The sequence below is a fragment of the Telopea speciosissima genome, chromosome 7, assembly GCF_018873765.1.
Source record: "Telopea speciosissima isolate NSW1024214 ecotype Mountain lineage chromosome 7, Tspe_v1, whole genome shotgun sequence".
NCBI lineage: Eukaryota > Viridiplantae > Streptophyta > Magnoliopsida > Proteales > Proteaceae > Telopea > Telopea speciosissima.
This window is the reverse complement of record NC_057922.1, coordinates 36,727,566-36,747,071: the sequence shown is the minus strand read 5'-3', so window position 1 is coordinate 36,747,071 and position 19,506 is coordinate 36,727,566. Positions and strand designations below refer to the sequence as shown.

The following is a 19,506-nucleotide window of genomic DNA, read 5'->3' as shown; positions in this document are numbered from 1 at the left end:
TGATAGACTTGTTGGGGCAAGGTACTTTACGAAGCTAGACTTGCGGTTGGGCTACTATCAAGTCCGCATCGCTGAGGGAGATGAAGCCAAGACCACATGTGTGACACGGTACGGCTCATATGAGTTCTTGGTTATGCCCTTTGGCCTCACCAATGCACCAGCCACATTTTGCACATTGATGAACAAGGTCTTCCATCCCTACCTCGACAAGTTCGTGGTGGTGTACTTAGACGACATCGTGGTCTATATTAACACCCTAGAGGAACATGTGCAACATCTAAGGGTTGTCTTCAAGGTGCTGAAAGACAATCAGTTATATGTTAAGAAGGAGAAATGTTCTTTTGCCCAAGAGGAGGTGATGTTCCTAGGGCATAAGATTGGGGGTGGAACACTAAGGATGGACGAGAGTAAGGTGTGGGCTATACAGGAGTGGGAGGCACCTACAAAGGTTACCGAGCTAAGGTCTTTTCTTGGCCTGGTGAACTACTATAGGCGGTTCATTCAAAGGTATTCAAAGAGGGCAGCTCCACTCACCGATCTTCTAAAGAAGAACAAGGCATGGGAATGGTCAGACTCATGCCAGGATGCCTTTGATGATCTGAAGAAGGCCATCATGGAGAAACCCGTGCTTGCCTTGCCAGACTATGGCAAGCCATTCGAGGTACATACGGATGCATCCGACTTTGCAATTGGAGGGGTACTGATGCAAGAAAGACACCCCATTGCATATGAGAGCCGCAAGCTCAATGACACGGAGCGGCGATACACCGTCCACGAGAAGGAAATGACCGCGGTGGTGCATTGCCTAAGAACATGGCGACACTACTTGTTGGGGTCGAGGTTCGTGGTGAAGACGGACAATGTTGCCACTAGCTACTTTCAGACCCAGAAGAAACTAAGTCCCAAGCAGGCTAGATGGCAAGACTTCTTGGCGGAATTCGACTTTGTCTTCGAGTACAAGCCGGGCAAGGCCAACGAGGTGGCTGATGCGCTAAGTAGAAAGGCGGAGTTAGCTTCCCTTAGCCAACTGGAAGGAGAGCTCATGGGCTTGATCAAGGAAGGTCTACAACATGACCCGGTGGCTAAAAGCTTACTTGCACTTGCCAAAGAAGGCAAGACACGGAGGTTTTGGGAGCAAGATGGTTTGCTCTACGCCAAGAAGAGAAGACTATATGTTCCTAAATGGAACAACTTGAGGAGAAATTTGGTGCGGGAATGCCACGACACCAAATGGGCTGGTCACCCAGGGCAACGGCGCACACGAGCATTGTTGGAAGCGGCGTACTATTGGCCTCAGATGCGTGATGACATAGAGGCCTATGTGAAGACTTGTCTCGTGTGCCAACAAGATAAGGTGGAGCAGCAACCACCTAGGGGATTGTTGGAGCCACTCCCAATACCCGAGAGAGCATGGGAGAGTGTCTCCATGGACTTCATCAGTGCCCTACCCAAGTCAGAGGGGTGTGGGTCAATCATGGTGGTTGTGGATAGATTTTCTAAGTATGACACGTTTGTGGCGGCACCAAGAGACTGCACGGTGGAAGAGGCAGCAAGACTATTCTTGAAGCACGTCGTCAAGTATTGGGGTGTGCCACGGTCGATCATCAGCGATCGAGACCCTCGCTTCACAGGGAGGTTTTGGACGGAGCTATTCAAGTTGCGGCACTACACTTCTCTACAAGCTTCCATCCACAAACCGATGGACAGACGGAGCGCATCAACAGTTTGTTGGAGCTTTACTTGAGGCATTTCGTGAGTGCTAACCAACGAGATTGGGCTAAGTTGCTTGATGTAGCCCAATTCTCCTACAATCTCCAAAGGAGCGAGGCAACCAATCAAAGTCCATTTGAGATTGCCACAGGACAGCAACCCTTAACTCCACATACGGTGATGACAGGCTACATAGGGAAGAGCCCATCGGCGTTCAAATTTGCCAAGGAGTGGCAAGAGAAGGTGGATGTGGCTAAGTCATACTTAGACAAAGCCACTAAGAAGATGAAGAAGTGGGCAGACAAGGACAGGCGGCCAGCAAGGTTTGAAGTTGGGGACATGGTACTTGTGAAGCTTCTACCTCAACAATTCAAGTCCCTACGAAAGGTACACAAGGGGTTGGTTCGTCGGTACGAGGGCCCATTTGAAATCACAAAGAAGGTAGGCAAGGTGTCTTATGAGGTGAGCCTACCTCCTAAGCTCAAGATCCATCCAGTCTTTCATGCAAGCATGCTAAAGCCTTATCATGGAGACATGGAAGACCCAAGTCGTGGAACGTCAACGAGGGCACCAATGAGTGTCACAACTTCCTACGATAAGGAGGCTGAGTATATGATCGCAGACCGAGTTATGCGGAAGCGAGGAGTACCTCCTAGTAGGGAGTACTTAGTCAAGTGGAAAGAGCTACCGGAGAGCGAAGCAAGTTGGGAACATGCGGACTCTCTATGGCAGTTTCAGGAGCAAATACGAAGGTTCCACGAGGAGGACGTGACGAGGACGTCGCCAACTTAGGTGGGGGAGAATGTCATAGCCCGCCTAATTATGGCCCAAGGCTAAGACTTGTAAGGCCTATTAACATGGACCTTGGGCCAAGGAAGAACCAAGGTCTAGAACTCTCCATACTGGAAGAGGCTAGACTCATTCTAGAAGTATTGAAGAACCTCTAGAAGCTAGGAAAGATCTAGCAAGCTTCTAGAGCATTCTTGTAAATATCTAGGATTATTCTAGACTCAATTCTAGAAGGTTCTCCACCGTTGGATGGAGGACACATGTAAATATCATAGCCATTCATTATAGGCTTGGTTGCCTATAAATAGAGGTGACCTCATTTGGCCAAGGCAATCAAGCAAGCAAGCTATCAAGTCTTGTACTAAAAGCTTTCAAGCAATTCAAGTGCATTCTTTCAAAGTCTCTCTAGTGTTCTCTAAGTTCTCTTCCCAAGTCCCTTGCTAGAGTTGGTGAAAGGCTGACTTAGTGCTAGAGTGAGTGCTAAGTGCCAGCGCGGTTGCTTAGTAAGATCTAGGGCCGTGACACTGGGCTCAGCTAGGTGGACTCAAGGTTGGACAGGGATTTTAAAAAGCCTGGCCCAACCCAACCCTAATGCAGCCCTAGAAGATTGTATAAAAACATTTTGCCCAGTGAAGCTTTTGTATAAATTTTCTGCCAAAAAGAAAAAAAAGTGGTGAGGGTATATATTTTGTTGGGAAATAGATCTCTATGATGCCAAGGGTGGGATTGCTTCCCACACCCTCTCACATAATTGTGGGATTGACATTGACACTCCCTCTTTACATAAAATGTGAGTCCCATATAGAACAAATTTGTTTCCCATCCTCTCATCGGTGTGGTTTTTTACTTTAATGTTGTGAGAAACATCTATCCATTTTTGTTTTAGACAATAGCCTCTTCTAGGAAAAGGGTATACACGTTGTTAAGGTATCTAGACCGGTTGATTGGTTGATTCAATGGTCTAGTTTTGGTTGTCCTTCTGAATGGTAGGTGAAAGAGTCTTCAAAATTGTTGGGTCTTTCAAGTAAGTGGAAGTGGTTGGTAATTGAAGACATTAATTAACAAGGTGGAGTGTTTCAAGAAACACCTTGCAAGAAGTGTGTAGTGAGTTTTCTCTAAGGGGAGGGAAAGTGAACTCTTACCCAACAAGGTAGAAGAGAGAGATAGAGAGAGTTATTGAGTTTTTTCTAAGAAGAGAGAAAATAAGAAAATAGTAAAGAGCTAAAAAAAAGGAGTGAGAAGCAAGAAGAAGAGAGGCACCAAGAGAGAAAGAGGAGGTAAGTAAATGACTAAGTGAGAAAAGGGAAGAGAGAAAGGATGTATAAAAGGCTTGGGTTTGGGAGAAATTGCAAATTTGTGCTATTTTTATTTTTTTTTTCCATGTTCTTAGTGGAAGATCGAATCACTTCGTGGATATAGACGATATTGCTGAACCATGTAAATATTTTGTCTCTTGTTTAATTATTGCTTTTCTATTCCTTTTTTATTCTCAATAATTTTACACATATCGAATTCGTAAGGTGCTACCATAGCAAAGAGAAAGTTGTTTCCTAACCCCAACCTAGTCTTCTCACAGTCTCTCTTTTCCTTCTCCTCATCCATATTTGACAAACCAAAGAGCGATCCCTCTGCCTTTTTCTGTCCACCACTTCACTTCCAATAAGAGGGAAATAGTTACCATGGTTTTAGTGCACGGTATTGGAATGGATATCAGTCAACCCGAAAATCGATATGGTATTAGATTGGTATTGGCATGGATCGGCCATATTAGTCAAATATGCCCCTGATTCTCCTTTACAAATGGTTTTTTGACCATTTTACCGCTTGTATGTACGGTGTCACCAACAGTAACGGCATGGTATCGAAATCGATCACTTGCAAAACTGATACGTATGCCCCAATACTGGCGATACGATACCGATACCAATACCTCAAACCATGATTGATTCTTAATTTTTTTTTTGGTAAAGATGATTGATTAAACTGTTTAATAAAGCATTACATCCCTAATGACCTTTTTTGTTTTTTGGATCGAATATTAATACATCCCTAAATTGACACGTATGTGTGTATACATAAAACGACATATTAACTTCCAAAATGATGAAAAGGGGTCCATTATCCAAATCATTGTGAGTTTCGTCTTAAATAAGACAATGGAAGAATCAGTGACCGCCACCATTGTTTGGTTTCAACTTCGAGGTTGAAGATAAATCAATCAAGACTGGAGATCAAAGACCAGAGTCAGTCTCCCACAATACTCATCAGCAGCCGAAGAATCTCTTAGAGATACAGAAGAGAAAGAGAGACACTTCATTCGATTGATTACTCTGTTTCTTTTACAATCGAGGCAATCGAAGCATGGCAGAGATGAACGAGGAGACGAATCGCCAGCACCGCCTGAACGTCGTTGAGGAAACCGAAATCCACAGTGAAAAACCAACGCCGAAGGAGAAGACGAAGCGCGTAGCGTCAGTGGACATCTTCAGAGGTCTCACCGTTGCTGTAAGTCTCTCTCTCTCTCTCTCCCCTGTATTGGCTAGATGCTCTGTGCCTTCTACAAATCCGAAATCTTTGTCAATGAAGGTCTGAGCAAAAATACATGTCTTCCTGAAACTGGATAGATCTACGAACTAGCTAATACAGTAATACGAGTAGGGAGATGAAGATCTTGCTGTACTTGAGCTTGAATCTGGAGTTCTGAACTATAGCTAATATGCTACAGGATTGATTAGTTAGTTATGAACTACAACGATCCATCTGAGGTTCTGAACTTCGCCGATGTTTGGTCTGGGATGCCAGTGGGAATCTCTCTGATGGGGCCTGATCAATGATCGTTTCAGATCCTCTGACATCGTACACGTCATGCCAGTTCTGATTTAGAAGCAATTACTATCACTACCTTTCACTTAGCCTATATTTATTAAACCTATTTTATCTTAAACTTCTTTTCTAATACTACCTTGCTTTTAAATTCTTACATCTCTGTCTACCCTCATGTTTTTAAATACCCAGATTGTCCTTCATTTTCACCTAGTAATCTGTTAATCTATTTGACCTACCGTTCTTCTTTTCTATTTTTTACTATTTTTGTCATTAAAATAGTAAAAAATGAAAGCATCCACCCGCTTCTTCTCTCTCCCATTTTTTATTTCATTCGGTTTTTTTTTGTTATTTCTTCAGTTTTTCTATTTAATTAATTTTTTATTCAACATTTCATCCTCATCGTTCTTCTTCAAGCAGATCATGGTTCTAAGAATCGGTGTATCAATTTTGCTAGTCACCTATACCAATACCGTGTTGATACCGTATCGGTATCATGTTACAGACAATGGGTAAATTAGTCAGTAAACTCATTTTTTAAGGAGATTTAGGGGTAATTTTATCCAATCCAGGCCGATATCGTATCGGTTTTGCAGGTTACTGATACCAGTTCCAATACCGTGCACTAAAACCATGGAATAGATCAACTCTCTTCAAACCAATACGTATCGCCCGATATGATACCAATACTTAGAACCATGATCTGTTCAAACAAGAACGATGAAGATGAAATGTTGAATAAAAAATTAATTAAATAAAAAAATTGAAGAAATAACAAAAAAAAAAAAAACAAAACCAAATGAAGTAAAAAATGGGAGAGAGAAGAAGCGGGTGGATGCTTTCATTTTTTACTATTTTAATGATAAAGATAATAAAAAATAGAAGAAGAATGGTAGGTTAAATAGACTAATAGGTTACTAGGTGAAAATGAAGGGGAATCTGGGTATTTAAAAACATGAAGGTAGACAGAGAGTCAGAGATGCAAGAGTTTAAAAGTAGGATAATATTAGAAAGGGTAATTTACACATACCACCCCTGAGGTTTGACAAAATGATGATTTTATCCCCCAGTTTTGGAAAATTCTACGTACCCCCCTGAGGTTTACAAACAATAACAAATAAACCCATTTTACCCCCAGTTTTGGAAAATTCTACGTACCCCCCTGAGGTTTACAAACAATAACAAATAAACCCATTCCGTTAGTTTATGACTAACACTGTTAAAATCAAAAGGTAAAGCAACAAAAATGCCCCTTCAAGAGAAAAAAAAAAAAAAAAAACCTGCAACTCATCTTCCCCAAATCGATTGGGGAAGATTTGGGGAAGATGAGTTATAGGTATCCCCATCGATTGCTCCATCCATGGTTTCTAATGGAACATCTCCGATGAGCTTCCGGTGTTAATTTGGATTAACAAAACTAGGGTTTTCTTGGTTTTTAGCATATTTCCAATGATTCAAGGCAGATTCCAATTCGGATCCGATTCCTGGGTTTTAAACCTGATGAGATGCAATTGTTTTCGATCAAGGGAAGGGAAGGGAATTTCTGTGGTCCTGTATCAAAAGCAACAATCCAAACAATGAAAGAAGAGAAGAGAAAAGAAGATATCACCGTCACCGTCATCGTCATGAATCATAGTGGGGAGTTTCCAGAAGAAGCGGTTGGTTTATGCGGTCTCTGCATTTATGTCTGAAGACAACAAAGATGGGTTCATTCGGTGAACGGTGACTTGATGAGAGCAAAATATGTATATATATATTTCATATCTGTGGGTTTTCTAGGATTCTTATCAACTCTTTATCATAAATCTAAAAGAAGTCTTACTATCTTACTGAATCCAATTACATCTATACCCTGCCCAGAGAATAGAGATTCCTCTTTTTTCTTTGGTGGGTGGTTGAGAATTGAGGCTTTCTTCTTCCTACTTTTCCTTCTCATAACGATTTCAATTTCTTTAGGAACCAAAAAAGGAAAGATGAAAGAGCATGAGTGGAATCTAAATTTTGAAATGTCACTGTGCAGAGACTTTTCCAGCAAGGGTAATAAGGGTCTCAATGTCGACGTTTCCGGTCACTATAACTTTCTGTTGAGGGGAATCGATCGTCGTTATATAAACCCCTAAAAAAGTAGTATAACCACAGTGTAACAGCAAAAAAATCCGAGTTATGCTTAATTTAGGAGAGAATATAGAAAACCCAGATGGACAAAGTTAAAAAAGTGAAATTTTGAGTTGAAATTGGACTGCAATACGAAACAAACTATAGATTGAAAAAAGGGTTTCGTCGTTCGTACTGTCGATACCCTGAAGCACCTTCTTCACCTTTCTCTTGCAGCGTTCACAGTAGATCGATACTTTCAACACCCATGTCTAGAAAAAAAAAAAAACTCAAGCAGTGTTTAAGAAACAGAGACGTTGAGATTGGTGAACATGAAAAAGCATGATTGAGAGCTCTCAATGCATCAGCCATGGCTGTGTTGGTGCAGGTTGAAAGAGAGTTGCAGGTTTTTTTTCTATTCAAAGATAGATTGAGATGATACCTGCAACTCATCTGAGTTGCAGAGTTTTTTTTTTTGTTTTTCTTTGCAAGGGCAATTTTGTCATTTCACCCCATGTTTTTAACACCGTTAGTCATGAACTGACGGAATGGACTTATTTGTTACCATTTACAAACTTCAGGGGGGTACGTAGAATTTTCCAAAACTAGGGGGTAAAATTATCCTTCCGTCAAACCTCAGGAATGGTATGTGTAAATTACCCTATTAAAACAAAGTTTAAGGTAGGGTAATTTTAGTAAATATGGGCCAAGTGTAGAGCAGTGATAGTAATTGCCCCCTCTGATTTATTATGGTGGCCCCGTGTTTCTTCTTCACTCTCAGCTGTGTAAATGTCCAATCCCTTCCTCTTCTCCTTTGCCTCTGTAAATGTCCAATCCCTGCAAAAAATCAGGGGAAAAGAAATGTGTTCGGGAGGAGAGTGCATAGAGGTGCTCCCATTAAGCTTCTCCATAATACATATTAATAGCTCGAGCCTGTTTTCTATTGTCGTCAAGTTGAAGAGGATGAACTACAGACGAACACAGAAGCATGAAGACGAAGAAGGAGGTGGAGTTAGGAATTGGCATTTGGTGAAGAGTAGTACTGGTGTGAAGATGAAGAAGACGAGCTACAGGTGTGTGTTAAACTGTTAATAGGTGTTTTCAGATTTTTTTTGGGGGCAATTTTTATAAAACCGATCACAGGGTTTACTAATAAATCATCGATCAGATCAGTCAATCTGAGCAAATAGCTCATTGGCCTGTGTTACTCGCAATTGTGATTTGTGAGGGTTGCATTTTCGATAACCACTACCAAAGGGATCGGGTTGGACTGTTTATTTTCATGTTGGATGCAAAGTTGCTTCTTTTATTTCTATCATCACAGCTTGAAGCCTTGTGTGAACTGTGAAGTGATGAACAAAAAATGTAAATGTTGTTGTAGGTAATGATATTGGTGGATGATGCGGGAGGTGAATGGCCGATGATAACGCATGCCCCTTGGAATGGGTGTAACCTCGCTGATTTCGTCATGCCATTTTTTCTATTCATCGTTGGGATGGCAATTGCCCTTGCATTTAAGGTTAACCTCTCTCTCTACTTTCCAGTTTAACATTTTAATGCGATTGTTCTAGCCTGTCGCCACTTCGTTTGATTACATAAGGGTTTATAAAATTTAAAAAACCGGGTAAGATGCAGGTTAACAAGTAATAGTTGGCTTTGAAATTTATGAAATGAAAGGGCTAGTTAGATGAGCATCTATGATAGCTAAGTGCTTTCTCTGTCAAAAGTTAAGCAATTCCCAACACCATAGATTAATGTTATTCTTGTTTCTCCATTTATAGAGAATTCCAAGTCGGGGCATGGCGGTCAAAAAAGTGATTATTAGGACGATTAAACTGATCTTTTGGGGTCTCATCTTACAAGGTTGGTGGTGATCGTCCTTTTAAATTCCAAGCTATTCCATGTTCTGTTCTTTTTTTTTTTAATTTAAATTTTATCTACACATGGGCATACCGTTTTCTGTGTCAAACTAAATAAAAAAGAGAATATAATAATACCAAAACTTGCGGGTTGAATCGTCTCCTTGCTCACTGACCGCTAACAATCTACATGTGCTTCCCCCCCCCCCGGCAAAAAAAAAAAAAAATAATAATAATAATAATAAAGAAAAAGGTAAGATAACAGAACAATAGAAGAGAAGAGGTGAATCTGTGTCCATCAATGCTCAGTAAAGAAAAGATCAAACTAGGAAACCATACAATGCAAGTAAAGATGCTGATTTTGGAACAACTTTCTGTTTCTGTCATTGCACAGTCACTCCTGAACAACCGCTATGTATATCATCGGATTGACATTTACATGGCTCATGATTATGGCAGGATGCTCCCTCAATGTAGTGTTCTAGCTGAGCTCTATGCCATTCTGTTTGTGAATTAATATACACTTCGCTGTCTATCTGGAGCCTTCTTGTCTATATAATTTGTTGGCTTTACTCACCTTGAGTTTGTCTTGATTTGTAACCTTTTCCATAACAATTTGAACCCCCAATTATGTAAAAACAGATGGCATCAACTATATATCTGAAAAGGCAACTGGGTTTCAGTATATGTGTCAATTAAATAATTGCGTTTAAGAGATATCCTTATTTTCATGCTGAAGAAATCAACTGTATATATTGATATAGTGACTTCATTCACATGTCTATCTCCAACTACGTGTTAAATTAGTTGTCTGAAGACTCTGAACCGAAAATTTCTTCACTTTGAACATAACGATTGTTTGTTGATATTGAATATGACTCCACTCCTATGTTTCTATAATCATATCCTTGAAATGAACAAAGATTTTCTGTGAGATCAGATAAATAATCATCCCAGAGTTACATGACAAATGAAGGCATATGTGCATGAGCAAGGATGAGAAACACAAGGTGCCAAGGGCAGGGAAGAACTCTATAAAAAAACCAACCAAATGCTACTAAAAAGGGTGAGATGCATCCAAAACCATCTCTCTATGAAATTTATCCCTCACAAAAAGAGGGAAGAAAAAATCTACCAATGAGATATCAAAGTAATAGTTACAAACCAAATAATAAATTTCAATAGATTTTATGCATGTTAAACAACCCATAAGCTTAAGCCATTAGGTGGAGGCCCAACTGGCTTAGTCATCCAACGTCCCCAGAGTTAGTCGATGTGGGATTATTCCCAATACTGCCCCTCTTTTGATGGCAGTACATGTGGCATGTGTGGCCCCTCTTTTGGGTGATTGTACATAGATGTTTAATTAACGTAATGGGCATGGTGCTCTGATAACATGTGGAAGTATCCAACCTAAAAGCTTAAGCTATTAGGTGGAGAGGTCCAACTTGTACATGAAGTTATCCAAGGTCCCAACAATGTATACATCATAAAAGAGAGGGCAAATCAAATTGTTTCTCAAATAACAATAGTCTGGCTTCATGTTTATATTGGTGAGGATCAATACTCAATAGCTCACTTAGAGAAGCTTACATATGTGAGTAGGGAATCTATCACATGATAGCTTAGTTGTTGACGCCGTATCACCCTCTACATATGATAAGTTTAGATAAATTGATTTTGCCCAATGGCAGACCAGCCTTAAAAAATGGTTGAAAGTCAATATTGAAGACTGTTTTGCACTTTTATGACTGTAAATACAAGGGAAAGAGTCCAATATATGGTGGGTGATATGGTTGAGTTCAGCAACCAAATTTGACATGTAGCTTACCCAAAGGTTCTCTTGCCTGACTGTTACTAAACCACTTAGAAAACCTTTTTCCCTCTAGTTTTTTTCAGCACCCATAGGCTGCTGTTTGGGTTTGGCGGTTTTGAAAAGCCAACTGCAGCCAACTCATCTTGTGAGATAAGAGAGAGAGAGAGTAAACCTTCATTTTGACACCAACTCCCCCCTTGCACTCCATGAAAAAAATATTAAATAAATAAAAGCAAAAGATAGTACACCTCTTTCTTCCTCTGGTTCTTGAGACTATGAAACATTAAGTCTTCCCATTTTATTTTCTTCTTTCTGCCTCTCTTCTGTAACTTTAACTTCTTGAGTTTCAACTTAATTTCAGTGAGACAATGACTAGTTTACTAGTAGACTTTGTTAAAACTAGTTCTGTTTTTAGTTTAACTTGAAATAAACTATAGTTACCTAGTGATATGAGATAGAGGTATGTTATAAGGTGTGGATTACTTGAAAAATAAATTGAAACGAATAATTGCCCATGATTCTCAAAGTGAGGAAAATTCTAAGCTCCAGAATGATCCCACTCTAAAACATCCACGGTACATAGAGACTTAGAGTGGTGGCAATGTATGTAGGGCATCTTGTACACTCTTGTATAAATCCTCTTATTGTTGAGGATCAATTCAATGAAGAAATTATCTCAACTCTGACACAGTGGAGGAGAGTTTGGGTACCAGTGACCAAATACTACAGAATTTATAGCTTTTTTTTCCTTACATTGGATATCAAAGGAAAGGAACCAAATAATCTTTGAAGCAAGTGTGCATTCAATGTTAGTTTACCTCATGCGAGACGAATAATTTTTTATTTAGTCCTCGTTTTTTTATGGATTCTATCTTACTATATTTGGTGTTGCTAATGCACTGGGAGAACCCCACAACACGTTGTGTCAGTTCCCAACATACTATCCTTTTCTGTATCCTTTTGCTGACCAGTTATACATACAGGTTATGGATCATACTTCTGGGTTTTAAGGATTCTTTTCTTATGAGAAAAAAAAGGGAGAAAATCCCAGAAAATTGCAGAGTTCATTACAAGAGTGGTAGAATTGTATTGATTATACATTTAAATGTGGTCTAATATTTGGAGACATGCATTCTGAAAAGCACATGCAATTGATCAGCTGAATAGAAGTGCCTGCAGTCTTTTTTTTATCACATTACCCTTAATAGATAGCATTGTCATAGTTCATTCAAGATTAAAAATTTTGGATTTCAGTGGGATTTCGACCCCCTACCGAATTCCATGAAATTTCAGTAAATTTCGAATGTAAATTTCAATATCAATTCATTTAGACCCTTGTCGGAACCGACATATTTTCAACATTTCGGTTGAAATTTTGAACCATGAGTTTGTTGTGATTGCAATACCTTACAAATGTTAACTTGCAATTTCATCTACTTCTTGATGCTGGGTTTCTCATGTAATGAAGGTGGGTATTCGCATGCTCCGGATGAACTAACTTATGGAGTTGATATGAAAAGAATAAGGTGGTGTGGAATCCTTCAGGTGGTTGGGTGATTTTTTATTTCGTTCTGATATGAATTAACTGCACGTATATGGTAATAAAAATAACATTGAATAACAATGATTATGTCTAGAGAATTGCTCTTGCATATCTGGTAGTTGCACTTCTTGAGATCTCAACAAAGAGCTCACAAACCAAGGATCTGTCAGCTGGGTGGTGCTCTTTATTCAAGCTATACTGTTGGCAATGGTAACCTCTTTGAATTTGAAGCATATAATTTGATACATTGGTCAATGTTGATCTATTTATATTGGTGGAAGCAATTATTAAAAGTGTGGTTCCGTTCTTTTATTTTTCAATTTGCAGGCTGCTTGGTGGATGTGTCATTGTTGTTTATTTGGGAGTAATATATGGGATATACGTCCCTGATTGGCACTTCACTATCCATAATAGAGATAGTCCTAACTATGGGAAGGTTTTCACTGTAAGTCCTTTTGCATGTTATACTATATATACATAGAGATAGGGATGGATGGATGGATGTTGATGTATAAGCCACTGGTTCAGCAGTACAGCTGTACGAAATTGTGGAGGCAGGCTGTAAAAGAAAATATATTTATGTAAAGAGAAGAAAATAAAATACACTGAAAATATGAAATCCAAGAGCCCTTCAGAACCTTGTCACGTAATAGAATGTAGCGAAGAAATCATAACGAAACCAAGGATTGTCTCTCTCCAATGAAGAAGACCCCTGTAACACATATTGAGTCCCATGGATCCCATGAGTAGCATAAGGTGACCCAACTCTAATGTCCCTTTCTTGTATTGTGTTATTGACCTGCATAGCAGTACTCTTTGAAAACTCAATTCTCTGTTATTGGGCATCTTCTAAAAATGTTGCTTCTGTTCTACAATTCAAACACCTTTTGCAGGATGTGTGCTATTGGAACTTGTGAGAACATTTCATCTTGTAAAATTGTTGAGCAATGAAATTGAGCATTTAATGGTGTTTGGTTGAACATTTCACCTTTGTTCTGGAGATTTAGTTCTGTTGCAGTTTATAGAACAATGGCAGTGGCAAAAGCTGTACTTTGACTAATACTTCAGTTTGGATTACATGTTATCATCAAGCCAACAACAGTATGATTTGATTCTACATCCTCCCTCCACCCTTTTGGAGTTGGGGAGGTGGGTGGTGTTCTTACAGAAGACAATTCAGAAGTATGAATTTGGACAATTGCCAGTAAAGTTAACCCCCAGAAGCACTATCAAACCTGAATTGGGTGTTAGTGAATACAAAGTTACTGGGAAAGACAAGAAAAGATATACAAACTGGAACCTTTTTTTTTTTTAATGTTGTATCGTAGCTTGAACAAGTTAACCGTTGACATGATGTTTTGTTTTTCTCATTTTATTGTTTATATATTCTTTTAATTTTTAACGCTACTTGTGAGGTATTAAGTCATAAAAGCTAGTTGCCTTGTGTACATTTTATTCCCATCCATTAAGGCTGACTTTGGATCTTGCTAATCCAAATTCCATGATGTTGGTGCTTAATAATTAAGATAATCTCCAATTGGAAGTTATATTTCCAACCACCAAAATTATTCTGCGAAATTCAATTTGGAGTTGAAACAAATTTAGGTGGAGTTTTCAACTCTTATAAATGATAATTGGATCTGCAAGATGGAAGCATGCAATTCCGATGACGCTGATAATGTTCAACTAATTTATCATAGAACTGAACTAATTCCAAGCATTTGTTCTCAATATCAAGTGACCCATTTGTATGGAGCATGATTGCAGTTCATTATTGCTATATAATACACTTTATTCCATGGATAAAATACAATATTTTTGTGCATTATTTGTAGTTCCGTTTCATGGCTATAAAGTTGCTTACCAAACATAGGTGCATTTGGTGACTGACTCACAAGTCACTAGCTATTTCTAAATGGAACCCATTCATATTCAATGTTAGTTGGAAACTCACACACATTCAATACGTTTTTATAAATTCATTCATCCTGGAATCATTCGAACTTTTAGATAGATAAATTCATTTATCCTTGCATCATTCTCAATTTTAGGTAGCTTGCAATGCCAGAGGAAAATTGGATCCCCCATGTAATGCTGTTGGATATGTGGACAGAGAAGTGCTAGGAATCAATCACATGTATGGACATCCAGCTTGGAGGAGATCTACAGTATGTGCTTTGTTATGAAAAGTGACCCTTTTTTTGGTGGGGGGGGGGGGTTATGAAAACTAACATTGGTATTTGATATCTGAGATCATCCAACCAATATAATAGATATTGTACCTTTTTTTCTTTTTGGAACTGGTGCAGGTTTGTACTGAGAATTCCCCTTACGAGGGCCCTTTTCGAAAAGATGCTCCATCATGGTGTTACGCACCATTTGAACCAGAAGGAGTCCTAAGGTCTGCTGTGTACTAAGCTGGAAATGTATCTCTTTGGCTTCGTAGTCTTGCCTTTACTATGCCATTGAGCTGCTGCTTTGTGCAAAAATTGCCAAAGCTTAGGACTGTTTCCAATCCTCCCCTCTTGGGACCTTGTGAAACTAAAGCTTGCAAGGGGTCACAGCCCCTTTTTTTAATGCAATTGTGAAATTATTGATACTTTTATTAATTGTTGTAATACGTCAATGGAGTGATTAATATGACTGTTTTCAATATGGATTTCATGAATCATGAAAGTCTAACAAGAAAGTCTAACAAGAGTATGCTCAAAAAATGCAGAACAGAACACACCCAATTGTGGAAATTTTCATGCCTTGTATATTATTCTATAAATGGACACCAATATATGAAAATTTATTTCAGTATTTCTGAACTAATTAATTTTTGTTATTTGGCCACTTTTAGCTCAATCTCATCTATTCTCACAACAATCATTGGAGTGCATTTAGGACATGTGCTTGTACACTTAAAGGTCAGTTCCATAATTCAACATGATGCTGTACTCAAATAGGTTTTGTAGTCTCACTTTATGATTTATTTGCTTATTCAGTCTCACTCAAATAGGCTAAAGCACTGGGTTTCCATGGGCCTTGCTCTTCTCGTTTTAGGATTTGTTCTTCACTACACAAATGGTAAGATGGGCTGTAGTTTATTGTGAAACAACAGGTGTTAGATTCTGGTATTTGTATCTGCTAATGGGTTTTTTATTCCATTGCAGCAATTCCGTTAAATAAACAATTGTACAGCTTCAGTTATGTTTGTCTGACAGCCGGTGCAGCTGCATTGGTGTTCTCAGTCTTTTATGTTCTGGTATGCCATTCATGCCATATCATCATTAACAACAGAAATAGTTTGTTGTGGGAAGCTGGCCTTTTGACAGCTAGGATCCCAACATACGGTGTGAGCTACACCGGTGGAGGCAGGGGTCCCATTTTGTTGTGGCATTGTGAAGGGTAATTTTGTGTAAAATTCTGAAGGGGAACATCTTATTAGACAACATGTTTGTTATGATGAAAATGTTTCTGTGAAAGAGGCACAGAAATTGGTTATAGTCCTCCACATAACATTTGGACCTTTAAATGATGGGTTTCTGTTCCTGTTTTCTGATGCAATATATGTAGAAATAGGATCACACATCATTGAGCTGAAAATGAAACTTTGAACTACTTCTTTATCAATCTTGGTCCATCATCTATAACTTTTTGCATAACTTTGCAGGTTGACATTTGGGGGTTGCGGTATCTTTTTTTGCCATTGGAATGGATTGGCATGAATGCTATGTTTGTTTATGTGATGGCAGCCGAAGGAATCTTTGCAGGATTCATTAATGGATGGTATTATGATGACCCGCATAATACACTGGTATGTTTTATCCCTTCTCATGTTGGGATGGGTTAACATAAATGCTAAAGGCTCTGTAACACATGTTTAATTGTCATTGTCATTGTCATTGTCATTTACCTGAATGGTCCAATCTGCACGTGTCAATGGCATTCTCTTAGGCAGTTAAAATTAGGGATCTAAGTAGATGGTAGTTAATAGTCATACTATTTGATTGAAAAACTTTAAGCAATAAAGAGAGGCTAGAAGGTGCCTTAATTGATTCTCATCAACTGGATGGTTATCATCCCGCTCAAATTGCAAACCAGTGATTATTCCATCTATTTATTCTTCAAATGTATTGTTTTGTTGACCACTGGGTCTATATTGATGGTGTGAGTCACTAATGCAATGGACAGGTTTACTGGATTCAAAAGCACATCTTCATAAAAGTGTGGCACTCAAGAAGGGTAGGCATTCTCCTCTATGTTGTATTTGCAGAGATCCTATTCTGGGGTACAGTTGCGGGCATTTTGCACTGGTTGGGCATTTACTGGAAGCTTTAGCTACTTATGGGTCTTTGGAAGAACTCTTTCCCAGAGGGTCTTTTGAAGATTGTATTTAAAATTTTGCCCAGTGGAGCTTTTATATAAATTCCCCCCTCCCCCTCTTTTTTTTTTGGGTAAACTACTTTATTAATGAAAGCCATGAGGAAAAATAGTTAAACAACTATCAAAATATAAAACATTACAAATAAAGTCCGGAGGAGAGGAAAGAAAGCAAACGTCTTGTTGGGCATCAGTACCATTTGAAACAAGGCAGTCTACGACAAAATTAACTTCACATAGAGTATGAGGGATTGAGCTCCTCTCCAGGGAGCCCAGCACACCCAGGGGGCATCTAGTCGTTGGGCTATGCTGTACACATCCCTAGGCGTGCGCCGAGATGGGTGTGGCACAGCCCAACCCTTGGATGCCCCCTGGGCACTCCTACTGAGCTCCTTGGAGAGGAGCCGGATCTAGAGTATGTGTGAAGTCCACCGACTCAAAAGATTCCCAAAGCAAATCAGGCAATCCTCTATGAATTGAGATAAGTAACAAACTATCATTCTCAATTGTCAATTCTCTGATGCCTAGGTCCTTTGCAACATAAAGAGCACGAAGGATAGCTAATCCATCCGCAACACAGACATAGTTGATGGCACAACCTTCAACAAACCCAAAAAGAAACTTGCCACTTGAATCTCTACCCACAGCCCCATAGCCATTGGTCCCAGGGTTGCCATGATTGGTGCCATCAACATTAATCTTTATTCTATTATGTATTGGTGGGTTCCAAGCTACATGGGATTGAGGCTTGTCTTGGCTCTGAGTTTTGAACACCAGGTCTCGAGTCTGGTGAGTCGATTGCCTAAATGTAGTCGATAAATAATTGTTCCACAGATGCCAGAGACCATAGAAAGAGTTGTTCAACACCGATTAGATTTTGATGATGCAAGAATCAAATCTCTGAGTCTAGCTTGAACATTCATTCTCGAACCCATTATCTGGAGGGAGAAATGGCTCTACACTGCTCCTGCAGTAGGGCATGTTACAAACAAGTGATTGGGGTCTAGATTAGGGTGTCCACAGAGGATTATATATATTTTCCCATCGTGGGGTTTTCTAGGCCCAAAAACAAAAAAAATGTGGTGAGGGCATGTATATATTTTGTTGGGAAGAAGATTTCTATGACGCCAGGGGTGGGGATTCCTTCCCACACCCTCTCACATAGTTGTGGGATTGACTTTGACACTCTCTCTTCAGATAAAATGTGAGTCCCGTACAAAACAAATTTGTTTCTCGTCATCTCATTGGTGTGGTTTTTCATTTTGGCGTTTTTTGTTTTAGACTATAGCCTCATTTTTCTTCCAGGAAAAGGGTGTACATGTTATCAGGTTGTATATCCTGTTGGGTTTGGTGACTTTCATCTAGACCGGATGATGGGTTGGTTCAATGGTATAGTTTGGGTTGGCCATTCGAATGGAAGATGATGAATCTTCAAGTGGAAGAGTGGAGTTTTCAACAAAGTTGGGTCTTCTAAGTAAGTAGAAGCGATTGGTGGTTGGAGACATTAAGCAAGGTAGAGTCTTCCAAGAGACGAATTGGAAGAAGTGTGTAGTGGGTTTCTTCATTCTTCAAGGAGAGAGAAAGTGAGATCTTCCCCAACAAGAAGATCGAATCACTCCATAGGTGTAGACGGTATTGTCGAACCATATAAATATCTTGTCTCTTGTGTACTTTTTTCCTTTTTGTTCTCATTAATTTTACACATATCGAATTCTAGGGGTGTCAAAGGGCCGGGCTTACCCTAAACCTTAGCCCAACCCTAGGAGCCTTCTACCAAAAAAAAAGGAAAATCCTATGAGCCTTGACCTAAACCCAAGCCCAGTCCTACCAATGCCAAGCATACCCTCAACCTAACCCTCAACCCAGCCCTGATTATCTTGGCCCATTGAGTTGTGGAACTAACAAAGCCCAATCATAGCTTATGATCACTAGGTCAAAATGAAGCAACCTTGACCGCTACACCAAGGCCCGCTCTCTATATATTTTATAAATATATATTACATAATATAGGGTTGGGCTGGCCCTGCCAAGGTTGAGGCCTCAATCCAGGCCCCACCCAGCCACCCAGCCCTTTTCAGTCTCAGGACGAGTTTGGGCTGGCTAGGTTATTTTTGACACCCTTATCGAATTCGTAAGTGCTAAAGAGAAAGTTGTTTCCCAACCTCAAAATAGTCCTCTCACAATCTCTCTTCTACTTCCCATCGCTCATTTTGTAGGAGTGACCATGCCAGAACCTTGTTCAGAGACGTTTTTGCTGGGATTGATCCAGATTTGGATGCTCAAGTAGAATTTGGAGCATTCCAACAACTTGGAGATCCAACTACAAGGAGACAAGTAGTCTGATACGGCATTGCTCTGGTATCTTTGGCCTCTATTTGATTTTTGTGATTTGAGATAGGGTACCAGAAAAATCTTGATTTAACTCACCGTCCACGCAATGTATCAAATCAAATAACAATGGATACCTTTATTCCAGCAGTTAGGTCTTTCTTTCATATAGATTT

The 19,506-nt window shown here is 39.5% G+C and overlaps 1 protein-coding gene across 2 annotated transcripts; it reads left to right on the top strand.

The window, feature by feature from the left end:
- Window positions 1-4,799: 4,799 nt before the first annotated feature.
- LOC122669715 (heparan-alpha-glucosaminide N-acetyltransferase-like) lies at window positions 4,800-16,964 on the top strand. 2 transcript variants are annotated; one of them, XM_043866553.1, is made up of 13 exons: window positions 4,800-5,004; window positions 8,798-8,935; window positions 9,198-9,279; window positions 12,560-12,636; window positions 12,729-12,844; window positions 12,962-13,079; window positions 14,686-14,802; window positions 14,944-15,035; window positions 15,480-15,546; window positions 15,625-15,706; window positions 15,793-15,884; window positions 16,293-16,436; window positions 16,814-16,964. In XM_043866553.1, the coding sequence occupies exons 1-13, from the start codon at window positions 4,861-4,863 to the stop codon at window positions 16,958-16,960; spliced, it is 1,416 nt and encodes a 471-aa protein (XP_043722488.1). In that variant the 5' UTR covers window positions 4,800-4,860; the 3' UTR covers window positions 16,961-16,964. The 2 variants fall into 2 exon arrangements, with proteins under 2 accessions (XP_043722488.1, XP_043722489.1); XM_043866554.1 differs by lacking the exon at window positions 4,800-5,004 and adding an exon at window positions 8,321-8,461.
- Window positions 16,965-19,506: the final 2,542 nt, after the last annotated feature.